General features: G+C 34.2%; 1 protein-coding gene across 2 annotated transcripts in view; it reads left to right on the plus strand.

The window, feature by feature from the left end:
• LOC149420276 (ATP-dependent translocase ABCB1-like) overlaps window positions 1-16,354 on the plus strand; it is a 53,304-nt gene that overhangs the window by 12,282 nt on the left and 24,668 nt on the right. For both annotated transcript variants that reach the window (XM_089636564.1, XM_089636565.1), the window contains 10 exons: window positions 383-673; window positions 3,171-3,271; window positions 4,555-4,726; window positions 6,146-6,317; window positions 6,982-7,112; window positions 8,299-8,523; window positions 10,071-10,196; window positions 11,897-12,100; window positions 12,290-12,460; window positions 12,828-13,011. In XM_089636564.1, coding sequence (XP_089492690.1) covers window positions 383-673; window positions 3,171-3,271; window positions 4,555-4,726; window positions 6,146-6,317; window positions 6,982-7,112; window positions 8,299-8,523; window positions 10,071-10,196; window positions 11,897-12,100; window positions 12,290-12,460; window positions 12,828-13,011 — 1,777 coding nt within the window. The remainder of the gene's footprint in view (window positions 1-382; window positions 674-3,170; window positions 3,272-4,554; window positions 4,727-6,145; window positions 6,318-6,981; window positions 7,113-8,298; window positions 8,524-10,070; window positions 10,197-11,896; window positions 12,101-12,289; window positions 12,461-12,827; window positions 13,012-16,354) is intronic.

The following is a 16,354-nucleotide window of genomic DNA, read 5'->3' on the forward strand; positions in this document are numbered from 1 at the left end:
ACAGAGTGTTTTTAAAAAGAATTTGTGCATCTGGATATTTACCATAACATCATCAATATTTCACTGTATATAGAAAGAATGTAATACCACATAATCTGTCTTGCACTGCTTGCTTCATTCACATGCAAAAATCATCTCATACACATTATTCTGTTTTACCAATGACCCAAGTCTAGTATATTTAGCATACTTTCTTAACTCACTGCAATACATGAGGATTGAAATCATAACTCCATGGACTCCTAACCTGACTTTTTTTGACAGTTTTTTTATTAGCTTGCTGCATTTAGACCTCCATTAATTAAATCTCCTGTGATCATCCTTTGTTAAATGCGCTTCTTAACAATTTTTGATATTTATATTTATTCGTTTAAATTTTCAGTTTCGATTTGCGTCTGCGACAGATCGGATCATGTTATGTATCGGATTCTTGAGTGCGTTAATAACAGGATGCGTCGCTCCCCTCAACACGCTAGTGTTTGCAGATCTAACAGAGGCCATGATATACTACGCGGTCTCTCAGACCCCGGGGGGGTCTACTGAGGGCATGAAGCCCACGGTGCTATCTGAAGCTGTGTTGACCTTCACTCTGAGGAGTGTCGGCCTGGGTGTCACACTGCTGGTGTTCAGTTACCTGGCCACTATGCTGTCCAACTACGCTGCTCATAATCAGGTAAAACAATACATACATATTTGCATTATGTATATTATATTATGTTTATATACAACTCTCCTTTACAGGAAACCACGCCACTTCTGTAACAAATGGTTTTTAGTCTTATTTTGTATGTTTACATAACTATGACTTACAAAAGCATTACTCATGACATAATATTATTCTTAGTACACGGCTGTGTCCAAAAATGAAGTTATTAATGTAAAAAGTATAATGATCTGAAATTTTTGTAAAATGTTATTGGTTGCACTCATAGACATATGAATATTAGTAGACCTGCCCTAAGTGATTAAAAGCGTATTATTCCCCACTCCCCATACCGGTTCCATTGGAGCCGGCTGGGCTCGCGTATGGCTTCCCGTGAATCTTGAGAATGTGACGTCATCATTCTTGTTCGAACTAGCGTCGAGCTATGGTCAAGGCATTTTATGAAATAACACGGCAAAATAGTGGCTTGTGACATGAAAACTTGTAAAAATAGATGTGAAAAAGAGAATAAACCCAATTGTCGTATTACATTCCATATGTAAGCATCATTTTAAGCTTATTCACGTCGTATAATATGAATCAGTTGTAGAAGCATATACTATCACATCGAGCCAACATTGGTCGAATGTAGCGATTCTCAAGTGTGCGCATCGTTGTTACTGGGAAGTAAATTATGAACACTTATAAAAGTGTCTTAACTAAATACGTAAACAAAATATTCGACTCTGAAAATAGAAGAATTTTTTTTTTGCCGAATTTGGACTTCGCAAATTTGTTCATAACGTGGCGAGTAATTTGCGCTCCCATGTAAAAATGTCTTCATTCAAAAGCAGATTTTAATTTTAAGAACTAAATGGTGATATTATAATGCGAGATGCCTATATACTGTCAGATTGATTTATTGACGAATCACAGTCAGCTTTACCCCCTTCGTTCTTCAACAGTTGATTTTACCCCTCACCTTTAATTTCTAGTCTATATATTCATATGTCTGTGGTTGCACTTTATTTCACAATCAATAAATATATTGTAAACCTTAAATTTACCTCCTGAAACTCTTATATTCAATTGTGAGTTCAATTCCTCTGCTGTCCATTACAACTCAAGCAACATTTTTCACTTACTGTGGTGGTAGTAGGAGATTTTAAAATATTGTAGGTTATTCGTAACCCGGGAATGTTTGTCTTTCCTTTAAAACAAAAAATCTGCCGAACCATCTGGGCATCCTTTTTTAAATCTTGCTCACTATGTTTACATTGGTATTACATTCCTTTTGCATTCCTTTTGTATTTCTGTTGTACATAATATATATGGATTTTCTCTGAATCATATGAATAAGTAGTCGCAATTATAATAATAGTTGCGATGTTTGATTTTGTTCAGATATTATTGTTATGTAACTTGGTAATAAATTTAAGTGTAAACAATAAACTATATATTAGTAAATCACTACTTTATCTCGTATGTTGCCTCAAATAGATTGCTTATAAATAATGCAAAGATTGATTGAGATAAAATATTCAGATTGAGATAGCAAATGGCACGACAAGGACTTGTGACATGTGCGCAGGGTGCTTATCTTCTTGATAGAGATATTGTGTTATCCTCCAAATACCTTGAAATATTACAAGCACACTTCTCAAAATGCGGTGGTAAAATGTTGACTAATAATGAAGCAACTTGTTTCTTGGAAAAAATATATCTTTGCCTTATTCAAAATTCTCTAACAGTGTGCCTGGCATCATGATATTTTCACAGCCTTCTCTGTCTCAAATTGTCAACACAGCTACGTTATGCTTAATGTCAATTCCATCATGAGCTATGGAACTTGTTATGTGTATCAACTGTACAAAAATACAGCATATTATTAAATTTGTTTCATATTTTTGTATCAAAGCTCAGAGAGAAAAAGGACTGAATTTTGCAGTGTAGTTTGGTTGGTCTATTTTTTAAATAATTTTCAATTTAGATGGGTTAAATTAAGAAAAGGTTTTATTTTATTTAATATGTACATTACTGTTTTGTTTACATGCATTTATTTACTAAACATATATCATTCAGGCCATAAAAAAATGCTATTATAATAATAATAATTGGATAATTTATATAGCGCTGTTTTTGTGAAAAATGACTTCAAGTAAATACTAGCTGCAGTCCCCGGCGTTGTCCCGGCGGGCTTAATGCAGAGTTTTTCGAAATTACGCTTAGACAGTATCCTTGCTCTTGTTTTTAAGGTCAAGTTTCGCAAAATGTCATCAATCACGGAATAAAACTGCAGATTTGTGTAAAAATCAAACAAACGCCACCAGTCCACCCACCCACCCGCCACCACAGACAATCCTCTTTATATTAATAGATTATGAGATGAAATGTACTCATACATAAAGGGTCTTAATAAATAAATATAATAAATCAATTATCTTGACCATTTGACTGTAATGGTAACCTTAATTTCTTTACATAAGTATATATATTTTTTAAACTTTTCAATTAATTTTGATTTCAGATATTCAACATCCGAAAGAAATTCTTGCAGTCTGCGCTAAATCAAGACATTTCATATTATGATCTCCACGAGTCTGGAGATTTCGCATCCAGAATGACCGAGTATGTTTACTTATTAATATTATACATCTCATTCTTTGTTTAACAACTGAACTGTCGAATGATTTTCCGGCCATTGTTTTTGTCCCTGCTACAAGCAGTGGCGGCTCGTGACTAGTGCTAAGTTTGAAAAATTAGACATTATTGATGTTGTTTAGTCCAAAACAATATATTTTTTTCGAAAATCCGATTTTTTGTTTAAGATTTTCATGATATTTCAGTTTTGCCGTGCGCCGCACGGATTTCCTTTAAATCTTCATAGAAAAAACTGAATTTTGAAAAAAAAATAAGAAGACATTTTTATTTACAACAACATCAATAATGCCAAATTTTGTAATATTAGCACTATTAGCACCTAAACATCACGAGCCGCCACTCCCTACAACATGGATCTTTTCAAGACCCTTTCAAAAAATTTTCTTTAAAAAGTCCCTCCACGTAGAATCCCCAAAGATGACTTAGAACCTGATAGAATTTATATCGTTCAAGGCTTTGTGTGTGGAGTTATTCAGTAAAAAAATTTCTCGTAGTTCAATCTTCTTTATACAGGGTGTCCGGAGATAAAGTACGCTAACTTCAAGAGGTGATTTTACATGATGATGGTAGTAAAAAGTATAAATTGCAATGTTAGTTTTTCATACAATTTTTTTCCATTGAAAAATATTTATTTTTCCATACAAATAGTTTTTCACCTTTTTTTAACTTTTTCACCTAAAAACTACTTTAAAACGTTTGAATTTCGAAAAAAAGTGAGTAAGTGCATAAATTGTATTAGGAATTGTACTGTTGCTGATTCAGAAATAAATTTCCAAACATCACCAAAGTCATCCAATTAAATGAATAATCTAGGAGATCTCAAGATCCTATGATTCTAATCAGAGTTATTTTTAATGGATTTTTATTATTTAGAACGTATCATTATATATTATATGATATTATTATTCGTCACAAAATAATATGTCTGCAGGATTTATATAATGTGAAATTCCCTTACATCAGTGTTCTCGCTAAGGTGTGCAGGTGTGTGGCCGCACATCTTTTAAAATTGTAAATATATCTTACAATAATACAAAAGGAGATAGATTACTGATACGGACTCATAAAAGTCAATCTGTCTCCTTTTGTATATATCTTACAATAATACAAAAGGAGATAGATTGACTTTTATGAGTCCGTATCAGTACTCTACTGCGGTCGGTGTACCGTATAACGTGTTCTAAAGGGCACAAAAAGACCAAGGGGTTAATACTTTTCTCGTGTAACAAATGTATTTATTCTGTTTGTAGCGATCTTGTGAAACTTGAAGAAGGACTTGGCGAGAAGGTGACCACTTGCTTCCATTACTGGGTCTCCTTCGTTGGATGCATAGCCTTGGCCTTTGTACGAGGATGGAAACTCTCTCTTGTGTGCCTCTCATCCTTTCCCATCACGCTTATATCAGCTGCTGTTGTCGGAGTTGTAAGTAGACGCTAAAAACAGCGCATTCCTATATTGATCACCCATTCCTCTTGGAAAACTATGACTTATATGTGCCAGAAAACTTCAGCCGTAGTCGTCACCACCACTTGTTCAAGATACCACGCTGAAGAGCAGATGTTTTATCACAGCATAGCATAGACAAGACGAATAGTGCTATTGAATGAATTGTGTAAAACAGTAGATACATTTTATCACTCTTTAAATAACCTTAAAAAAGAAATTGAATAGCCATCTTCTCTAATGTTAAAATAATCATGGGTTGTTTCACAGACATTCAAATGTGACAATGTCATCAAATGGTCATTCAGCGCCATTTTGTTTTTTGACAGTTGAAAGATCATATCTGCCCTGATGGATACTGTAATGCTGTATGAAACGTTGGCTAAAGTAGGCGGTATCGCAACACGCCATAATACCCCAAAAATAAATCACAAAGTATATATAATATAATACTTTTGGCCGTGAAAATCTCCACTAAGTCCATTTCTTCTTTTGAAAAAAATTGTGATCAGCAGAAGAGAACAACTATCATGATTATTACGATTTGATAGAAAGCTGAAAAGCATCATTGATGATTTTGTCACACGTGAATTTGTGCAAAACAAATCTTTCAATTAAAACTCCTAGTTCTGGTGGTGGTATTGTGTACATCCATGAATGAGACAGTTGTTGCAAGCTTTCAAGAACTGACAATGCTGTGAACACATAATGTAGGCCAATAATTCCCAGTCATTCCACAACTCACATACTTTATTTAGTACAGAAATACATTAGTACATACAATTTTTCATAAAGAAAGTTTTGGTTGTCCAAGTATGTATGTAGTAAGCTTTTCCTGTTTTAGACCGTATGTTGAAATACATACACATGTACCTAAATAATTGTCATCATTTTGTGCATTTCACAACTTCAACAAATATTGCTATAATATATGTGTATATTAGGGTACGTATACATTTGCGAACCAATACGTGAACCATACCATGAATTACGAGAAAGGAACGAAGCAACTACATGCGACGTTTCACGCCATTTGCTGTTGCTTCGTTTCTTTCCCATAAGTTGAGGTTCAGTTCGGCATTTTGGCTTGCGGATGTATACGTAGCATTATCTATTTCCCTTCTAAAATATAGTTTTTTTTTTCATAGAAATCCCTTTGTTTTTTGACATATATGAAATGAAAGAATAACTTAGTTTTATTTTACCCCACAATTTTTGTATTAGTTTTAAATTTACGCATAAATTCAGGCATAATTTTATTTTGTGCTGGCCCCATAATAATGCCGCCTTTGGGTTTTAGATGGATTATTATAGTGAATTAGCTGTCTTTGACATGCTACTTTTCTCTCCACGGTAAGTTTAGTTATTTGTAATAAAGTGTCTTTATTTAATTTCCAGATGTCGTCTCGGCTTTCCAAGCAGGAATCAGTTGCCTATGGATTTGCTGGTTCGGTGGCTGAGGAGGTGTTGAGCGGTATCCGGACCGTCATCGCATTCGGAGGGCAAAAGAAAGAAGCCGTTCGATTCAGGGAAAATCTCGTTGAAGCACAAAACATCAACATCAGAAGAGGTAATCACTTTCTTACTATTACAAACTATAGCTAAACTGCAAGCAAAATATGGTGCGCAGACGCATGTCTCTTGCCATTTGCAGAAAGGGTATGATTTATTAGTAGTTCTCTAGCGTCTGTTGGTTGCTTGCCATGCCACGCTCACCTCCCGCACTGCGCTTCATTCCGGGTGACGCTAAGTCTTTTGTTTTTGGTTGAATTGGTATAGCTTTATTACCTGCTTTCACCTGGGAATTTGTTTTTTCCCTCAGTAGATTTTAACACTTTTCAAATTTTCAGCGACTCGTCTTATTTTTTTTTACATTTTTAAATTAATGTAATATTATTCAAACTTCATAATTCGTGATGGAAATCATATTTCTAACAAAAAATAATTGTGTTGATATAGAAATTCCAAACAGACAGAACTGTTCAAATTTCATGACGCTAGAGCTTACCGTCGATATGTTTTTATTGGACATACATACATTAAGTATTATTTTATAACCTTTTCATTTCTGTAAACCGCAGAAGCACTAAATGATTTTTAAATCAGTTTGATAATATGTATGCATATTTATATGTATATTTTTTCACTCTTATTGCCTTTTATTAATACACTTTAGTAATATGTACTTAATATTTTTTATAACTTGTTTATAATGATTACAAATTAATTTCCAGGATTGTACACTGGCATTGGACTGGGTATTTTATGGTTCTGCATTTACTCCTCGTATGCTCTGTCCTTCTGGTACGGAGTTGGGCTGGTCATTGATGACAGGGAAACATACCCTCCTTCAGTTATGGTTGCCGTAAGTTCATATATTTTTATCATAACTCACTTAAATAATATATAGGATGGTAAATATGTAAAACTTTTTTTGAATAATGCTACATACTTACAATACTGATGTACAAATTACATAAAAGAAAAAGCATAATTATAATAAATATATCGATGGTCCCGAAGAACAATGTCGAAAACTTAAGCGTCAGCTACACTACTCGCTTCGACGCTTCGACGAAGTCCTCGACGAAGTTAGCCGAAGTTCGAAGTACGTGCCCACACACTCGTGCAACTTCGCGAGTAACTCAGTCCAGTCCTTTGACTCGGGCGCATTTACCGACAACAATCGGAAGTCGGGCGAAGCGAAGCGAAGTTGCCCGAAGCGAAGTGAAGTTCGTGCCCACACTATCGTATTCGGTCAACTTCGATCAACTTCGCGAGTAGTGTAGCTGGGCTTTTCAGCTTAAACAGCTCTACTGCAAAACTACAAATTTGCACATCCGACATTGTTTTTTTCGGGACCGTCGGTATATATATGTATTAGAGATGCAACGATATCCGGTTACTATCCGGTATCCGGCCACTTTATTACAATCCGGCCAGATGCCGGATAGTGACCTAATATCCTAATGTCTGGCTGAAGCCGGAAAAACAGGTAGAAACATTCATAAATATTTTGCCAAAATTGAATACTGGTTAAAGTTAGCTAAAAACCATATTTCATTCGTATCATCTCCTTGAATGTATCGTTTCTTGCTCTCACGATTTGGTGGCTTAGAATCACAGGGGCCTAACTAAAAAAACTGGTGTTTTGAGTTAAGCTTGGTTTCGGTAATGCCATAATCATATTTATTAGTGACACATAGCTCTATCTCGTACATACAGTTGTTTAAGAGATACAGTTGGGCATATAGTTATGCATATAAGCATGCCAATTTTTATTTGCGTTTATCTCAAAACCATGTTTTTGTAGATAGGCCCCTATGATCCTTAACTCCCGAATTCAAGCTTAGTATACTAGCCGCTATCCGGCCAATTCACTATCCGTTGCTTCTCTAATGTGTATCTTTATTTACAATAAGATATTTTCGTGCTAAATGATTTTCGAGTTGTTGTAGTTGTCTTGAGTTTGAGTTTTATCTTTATTATAATAATTTTTTTACTTCTAACATTTTCCTATGATTGAATTTTTATTTATTTTTTGTTTTCAGGTATTCTTCGGTGTGTTCATGGGATCCATGAACTTTGGCTTTTCAACTCCGTTTATTGAGATCTTTGGAATGGCCAAGGGAGCTGGTGCCAAGATATTCTCTGTTATCGACAGCATTCCATTGATTGACCCCCTCCTGGACATCGGAGAGAAGCCCGAGTCCTGCAAAGGAAACATACACTTCCAGAACATTGTCTTTGACTACCCGTCGAGGCCAGAAGTCAAGGTTAGTAGATAATAATCAACCACTTTTAATACTATTCAAGATTTACTCTCAGAATGAGGATTGATTTTTTTTCATAATGACTGAAAAAAGTATAGGTACAGTTGTATAAATTATAAGTGTACATATATATTTAATAACTGTACAAACAAATACAAACAATAAACATATCTTTAGTAGAATCAATAGAGACATGTATGTATGTACCATCTTTTGGTTTACATATTTTGTTTTCTATCCGCTCTTCTTTTGACTGTCTTCTCTGACACTTATTTTACCGCTGTTTGTACATAATGCTGGGTACAAACCTTTTCTTTTCTATGGTCTATTTCATAAAATGAAAGTTGAAGTCAATTCAACTTTGGGTTTACCAGTTTTAACTCTATTTCGTTTCCCGCCATAAGCAATTTTTGGTCTGTGTATCCAATATTATCTATGACTCTTCTCCCTGCTGTAACTCCTTCAATTTAAAATGGTTATTGAGGGTTGAGATTATCTTTTCCAGATAAATTATTAAATAAAATAGGGGACATCATGCATCCTTGCTGAATACTCCTCTTTTTACAGATTTTGAAGAAGTTAAATGTACCCTCATTGTTCCAAGTAAACGTTCTCTCTCAGCTATATTACCTCTCTACCGAGGCCAATTGTATTTAATATTGGATCATTTAACCATGTTTAATTCTTCCAAATGCTTATTCAATTGTCATTTTCGAAGATGTTGTTATTTTAACTTCTTGAGTGCCGCCCTATCTAATTAGAACAATGAAAAATTAATTTCTCTTAGCTATACTTGGGAAACTGCTTCTGGTAAATTATTTACTATTTTTATAAATATATCATTATCTGGTAATACAGTACAATTATTACGAAAATATAAAGCAGCAAAATCACACCAAATTTTCTTTTAAATAAACATAATTTTTTTAAAGTTAATTATTTAGTTATAAAATTTTACATTTTATATCTAGTGTACATCTAGTATAAAAATATTCTATTACCTAAGTACTAATATTTGGACTTCACAACATTGAGACATAACCCACGAAAAACTGTAAGGACGGGTTGTTTCGGAGAATTTGAACAATTCATCAAATTTCAACGTTCATTTACAAGTTCTGTGAAAGATTTTTTCAAGTTCTGTTTTTATTTCAGTTCTGTCAAGTAACTAGCCTATAATGATATAATAACAGAACTTGAATAGGACTTTCACAGAACCCGAAAATGGACGTTGAAATATGATGAATTGTTCAAATTCTCCAAACAACCCGACTTTTGGCTTCCTTAACATTTAACGGGAGTTCATTGAACATTTTGAAACCTTAATAATAAATATTGTTTAGTGTTGCCAATAAATTTGTCTTAGGAAGCCAAAAATCGTTGCAACTTCTTGTAGGATAACCATGGACTGTACTACATATTAATACAAACACTTTTTAACAAATAATCTGGTAACATTTTCTTTTTAACTTGTATATAAATACTAGGGTTAACGTTGCCACATACTTAGAATATTGAGTTATGTTAAAGAAATTTGTATTGTGTTTTAGATTCTCCAAGGATTTGACCTGGAAATTGAACGAGGACAGACTGTGGCAGTTGTCGGAAGTTCAGGCTGTGGAAAATCTACTTGCATCCAGTTGGTTCAAAGGTTCTATGACCCACTTGAAGGAACTGTAAGCAATTGTTTTTTAAACCCTGTTATAATATTATAAAGATATCTTATCTACGTGTTTTTGATTCTTTTGATATTAATAATTTATTTATTTTCAATTTTATTTAAGGTGATGCACTATATCGTGTAACATTTTGAATCGAGCCGCTAACAATAACACCCCTTATGCAGATGGCGATAAGGTTTAAATTCCCGCTTAACACCATCCGCCAGTTTTGATTTATGCAAGTAAAAAACATTGCCAAAATGTAGCTTTTATTTTATTTTGCGGATGTTCAGGCACAAATATTTAAATATTGTACAATCATTTTATAAAGAACTTAATTTGCCACCAAATACAATAAAACCATAGTCGAAAATGGCTTCGTAAGTAGGAGATTTTGAACTGGGCCTGATACATAATTTTCTTCTGGGCTTATAAAAAGACAAAGGCCAAGAGGTGTTCTACTCGCAGTATTTAATTAAAGCATCAAAAAAATTTCTAAGCGATGAAATTTTCAAACCAAAAACACATGATTTTGCATTACTACATAGTGCATCGCCTTAAGCACTTTTTGTTAGTGTATCAGAACTAGCAGAAATTACCAGGCTAGTTTCGCAAGTCGACGACTCATCGCTTATAAAGATTTTCTACGATGAATTCATTAAGATCAATCAAAAATACTCTTTATTTCCTGAGAAAACAATATAAATATTTGATATTTTGTAGGTACATTAAACTCATTTTTTGTTTGTTTTTGTTATTTATTACAAACATTATTTTCCGTTTTTGAATCTTATAACTTTTACAATCTTGTATACTTGCTCAATTTATTCAAGCACAATAATGTTATATATACAAAACATCCATCAACTTAGGTGATACATTAAATTTTTGATAGCTCTAAATCTATTTAATCTCATAATTACATATTTTAAATCTATTTATCTACAACATCTTATTATGTATCGTCAATAAGCCATCAATCAAGATATATCTATTTGGAATTCATTTTATTTCTCTAATCTTAAGTAGAAATAAACTGTACTTTCCAATCTTATTTTAACAATATTAGAAATATGTGTGTGAAAATTACATGGTTCATGTAATTTCTTTGTAAGATTTTCCTTCATATTTGAATATAAACATTTTTAAAGTGTGCTAAATAGTAGTAAATCATTTTAAACATCATACAAATAAAATCATATACGTAAGTCGTCTCAATGTGGCATAACCACAGTCTGATAAAAATAAAAACCCTTTAAATTATGGTGACTCGGACGGAAGGCCTTCTGAGAGAGCTGCCTTAAATTATGGCGGCTCGGACGGAAGGTCTTCTGAGATAGCCGCCTTAAATTATGGCGGCTCGGACGAAAGGCCTTCTAAGATAGCCGCCTTAATTTACAGCGGCTCGAATGGAAGGCCTTCTGAGATAGCCGCCTTAATTTATGGCGGCTCGGACAGAATGGGTTAAAAAAATTAAATATAGTTCTATCAATGACAGTAAAAAACGTCAGCTTTTTGAGACTGGTGACTGGTGACTGGTAAAGTCACGGGTCATGTCCATAGATTTGAAGTGTTTTTTGGAGACCCGAAAAACTAAAAATTTGAATTTAAACTAACTATAACAATAAAAAAACATACAGATGAAAAAACACAACACGACACTGTTTCATTTATTATTGTTACGTATTAATTAAGTATTTCTCATTATTCTTCAGGTATTACTGGATGGAAAAGACATCAAGACCCTGTCAGTGAACTGGTTGAGGAAAAACATTGGAGTGGTCGGACAAGAGCCAGTGCTATTCAACACCACGATAGCGGAGAACATCCGATATGGCCGAGACGACGCCACGAGACAGGAAATTGAAAGGGCAGCCAAGCAGTCCAACGCTCATGACTTCATCAGGATTTTGCCTAAAGTAAGTGATTTTAAGTAAGAACTAATTACCAAATTACATTGGCTTTACGTAAGAAACTCTGATGTTCTTTCAGGACCTATCTATGCCTTTGTGAATTCTTCGGGAAGGGTATTAAATAGAGATTCATGTTACAGAAATTACTTTGTATACCCAGTACATATATTATAATAGTATGTATTTCATTTTCAGGGTTATGACACCATGGTCGGTGAGAGAGGAACCCAACTCTCTGGTGGCCAGAAGCAGCGTATTGCCATCGCCCGTGCCCTCGTGAGAAATCCCAAAGTGCTGCTGTTAGACGAGGCCACGTCAGCCTTGGATAACGCCAGTGAACACAAAGTGCAAGTTGCACTTGACCAGGTAATTGCAGTTTTCTGTGTATTACTTGTGTATATTATTTGGAAGATAATTAAACCTTAGGACCTGTTGTCTTTAAGCCCAATCTCTGTACTTAGTATCTTGACTGTGCTTTGCTTCCTTCAACCATCTAATAGCTGATAACATTTCTGAACTAAGAATTGATCTGTTCATAGACCGTAAACCTTGGAAGACGCGTGCAGCTGTTGGAAGTGGAAAACACCAATAAAAAAAGAGGATGAAGAAACATGAATTCACGAATAGTGCTAATGCCCCGCCTTGTTGAGAAGAAGAGTCTGATAACGGATGTCATGTTGATGCAAAGGTTTATCTCTTGTAATTAAATACAATATATTTATATTTATTTCAGGCCAGTGAAGGACGCACCACAATCATCGTAGCCCATCGTCTCTCCACTATTCGAGGAGCGGACGTCATTGTGGCAATTGACAAAGGGAAGGTCGTGGAGAAGGGATCCCACGATGAACTGATGGCCGTCAAAGGACACTACTTCAAACTTGTGACGGCGCAGCTTTCTTCCGAAAATGAGAAAGGTATTCTTAAAATAAAAATGTATGGGAATATATATTCCATCTACTTTTTTTAAGGCATACATTGCTTTACAGCATCTACATAATGCACAAGCCTGCTAAGTAGGAAATTCACTTTCCATGTGTGGTAATAATATATTATGTATATTCCATCTACTTTTCTTAAGGCATACATGGCTTTACAGCATCTACATAATGCACACGCCTGCTAAGTAGGAAATTCACTTTCCGTGTGTGGTAATAATATATATTCCATCTACTTTTCTTAAGGCATACATTGCTTTACAGCATCTACATATGTAATGCACACGCCTGCTAAGTAGGAAATTCACTTTCCATGTGTGGTAATAATATTTTTATTTTTTTTTATTTTTTTATTTATTATTTAACATTATAAATGATAACAATATGCAGACTTATAAATAATTTGTTCATTATATATTCCATCTACTTTTCTTAAGGCATACATTGCTTTACAGCATCTACATAATGCACACGCCTGCTAAGTAGGAAATTCACTGTCCGTGTGTGGTAATAATATATATTCCATCTACTTTTCTTAAGGCATACATTGCTTTACAGCATCTACATATGTAATGCACACGCCTGCTAAGTAGGAAATTCACTTTCCATGTGTGGTAATAATATATATATAATGATATTTTCCTTGTGATTTGAATGACAGTCAATTAAAACACAATTGAGTTTCTCTGTAATGAAAGAAGAGGTTTATTTTGTTAATCTCACAAGAGTTACATACAGAAAAGCATTCAGTAACAAAACATTACCTGTAATGAAAGAAACGACATTTAATGTTATTAATTTTATGTCAATTCCTTAATCACAATCCCGATAGGAATTACAAATTATTTCCATCAATCTGTCATGTCACAACCCATAGATTATTTTTACTATGTCTTAAACCATAGATTACGAAATATTGATTCGACTGTGTAGGTACTGTGGCGCACATCCAGCCAGTGACAGTCCACGACACACACAGCCAAAATGACGAGACAAGCTCGGCATTAAAGAAAATTATATTTTTCTTTACATCTCCCCCCCTAGGGAAGAAATAAACCCCAACCCATTAAGTATCCTCTTTTTGGTTCATTAATGCAGGTACTGGAGTTAACTTTGAGATGTGGAAAAAATTCGATTCTGATTTTTGTCGACCAGTGTTTATCTTGTAAATTGAGTTCGATAATTTTTCTATAATTTTGTAGGGTCCGATTCTCAATTCGTCTAGCTTCTTCCTATTAAGTTTGTTTCCATTCTCCACAAAAACAATATCACCAACGTTGAAGTTGAAGTGTCTCCTGCTTTTATCGTAAATTATCTTGTTGTAATTATGTGACTTCATAGTATTTTCCAGAGCTTTTTTTCTGTCTTGCATCAAACTGATGTCGGTCTTCTTAAGTTTTAACTCATTTGGCAAAATCGTGACATCTGTGCCGTTAAGTAGATACTGTGGCGCATATCCTGTGACAGTGTGCTCCGTTTCATTATAGATTTTTACAAAATTATGTGCTATAGTTGTCCAAGCTACTTTTGAGTCATTTTCGTTAATTTTGCATCTAATTTTATTGACCAGTGTTTGGTTCAATCTTTCATTTAATCCATTTGAGAAAGGTGAGTTTACTGCAGTAAAAATTATTGGAATATTTTTTTCATCCAAAAATTTTTTGAATTCTCTAGAATTGAGACCCGGGTATTGGTCTGAGAGTATCATGCCGATGTCATTAGTTTCTGTGGAATTTACGAGTTTGATGAAATCATTGGTATTTTGAGTTCTTGATGTCAAAATATATGCAAACCTCGTAAAATGGTCTGATAGCAAGTGCAAGTATCTCTTTGTTGACCGTGAACCCCCAAAACCGCCTATTGTATCAATGGAACATATTTCAAAAGGTTTTGTTGCGGGACCCAAGTGGGACATCAATCCATATTTGTTTTGACCTCTTGATTTGTTCTTTAAACATACTGAACAACTTTCGCAGGTTCTCTTTATATTGTTTGTCATATTTTCTGCTGTGTACAACGAGCTTATCATTTTTTGCATTTGTTTAATTCCTATGTGACCTAGGTCTGTATGAACATTTTTGATAAATACTATGCTGAATTTTTCTGATAGAATTATTTTTTCTCTTTTTTTTACTTTTTTGTAATAAACATTATTCTTCGATATCAATTTATCTCTTCTGCACTGTATCTTCTCATTTTTCACCTGATCTTTTAAGATATCTTCTAATTTTATTAAGTTGATAACTTTTAATTGCTCATCTTGGTTCTCATCTGGTTCTAAGACTGGGTTTCTGCTTAGGCAATCGGCTTCAATATTGTATTTACCTGGAGAATATTTAATTTGAAAATCATATTGTGATAGGTAGTATGTTAGATCTCCTAATTCTTCATCAGTTCTTGATTTTATATTCATATTCTCTAATGGCTTGTGATCTGAAAAGACAGTAAATTTCTTACCTATCAATAGATGTTGCCAATATTTAATACATTCTTTGATAGCTAGACATTCCAGATATATAGCTTTCTTCCTTTTTTGAACTTCATTCAATTTCTTTGAGAAGTAAGCTACTGGTTTTTCCTCATTGTTTTCTTGTGGCTGTTTTAGGATAGCTCCCACTCCTAGTATACTAGCATCTGTGTATACATGTATAGGCAAGTTCGGGTCAAATATGGTCAATATTGGTTGAGAACATAAAAGTTGTTTCATCTCATCAAATGACTCTTGGCATGCCATAGTCCAATCAAAGGTTTGACCTTTCCTCAAAAGATTATGCAACGGATCCAATTTTATTGCTATTTTTGGCACATATTTATGGTAAAAGTTTATTTTTCCCAAAAATTGTCGCACGTTTTTCTGCGTTTTTGGGGTTGGAAAGTTTCTTATTGATATCAAGTTATCTTTCAGAGGTCTAACTGAATTATTTTGTATTATGTGACCCAAATATTTAACCGAGTCAGCTGCGAACGTGCATTTTGTAAACTTCAGTCTTAAGCCTTCACTTTCAATCGCTTGAAACAGCTGTGTTAGATGTTTGACATGATCTGAGAAAGTTTTTGAAAAAACCAGGATGTCATCTATGTAATTTACTGTGAAATCTCCGAGTTTGTGTTTCCGTATTATGTTACACATTATCCTCTGAAATATTGCTGGTGCGGTTTTTAAGCCGAATGGCAAACATGACCATTGGTAATGTCCTTCTTGAGTGACGAAAGCAGTTTTGTGCCTGTCTGTGACTCGCAGAGGAATTGACCAAAATGCTGAGTTCAAGTCTAGTGTTGAGAAAAACTTACAATCTCTTGTTTTTACCATCAGGTCTTCAAT

This window comes from Hesperophylax consimilis, chromosome 10 (assembly GCF_061612785.1).
Source record: "Hesperophylax consimilis isolate HC1 chromosome 10, BYU_Hcon_1.0, whole genome shotgun sequence".
Classification (NCBI taxonomy): domain Eukaryota; kingdom Metazoa; phylum Arthropoda; class Insecta; order Trichoptera; family Limnephilidae; genus Hesperophylax; species Hesperophylax consimilis.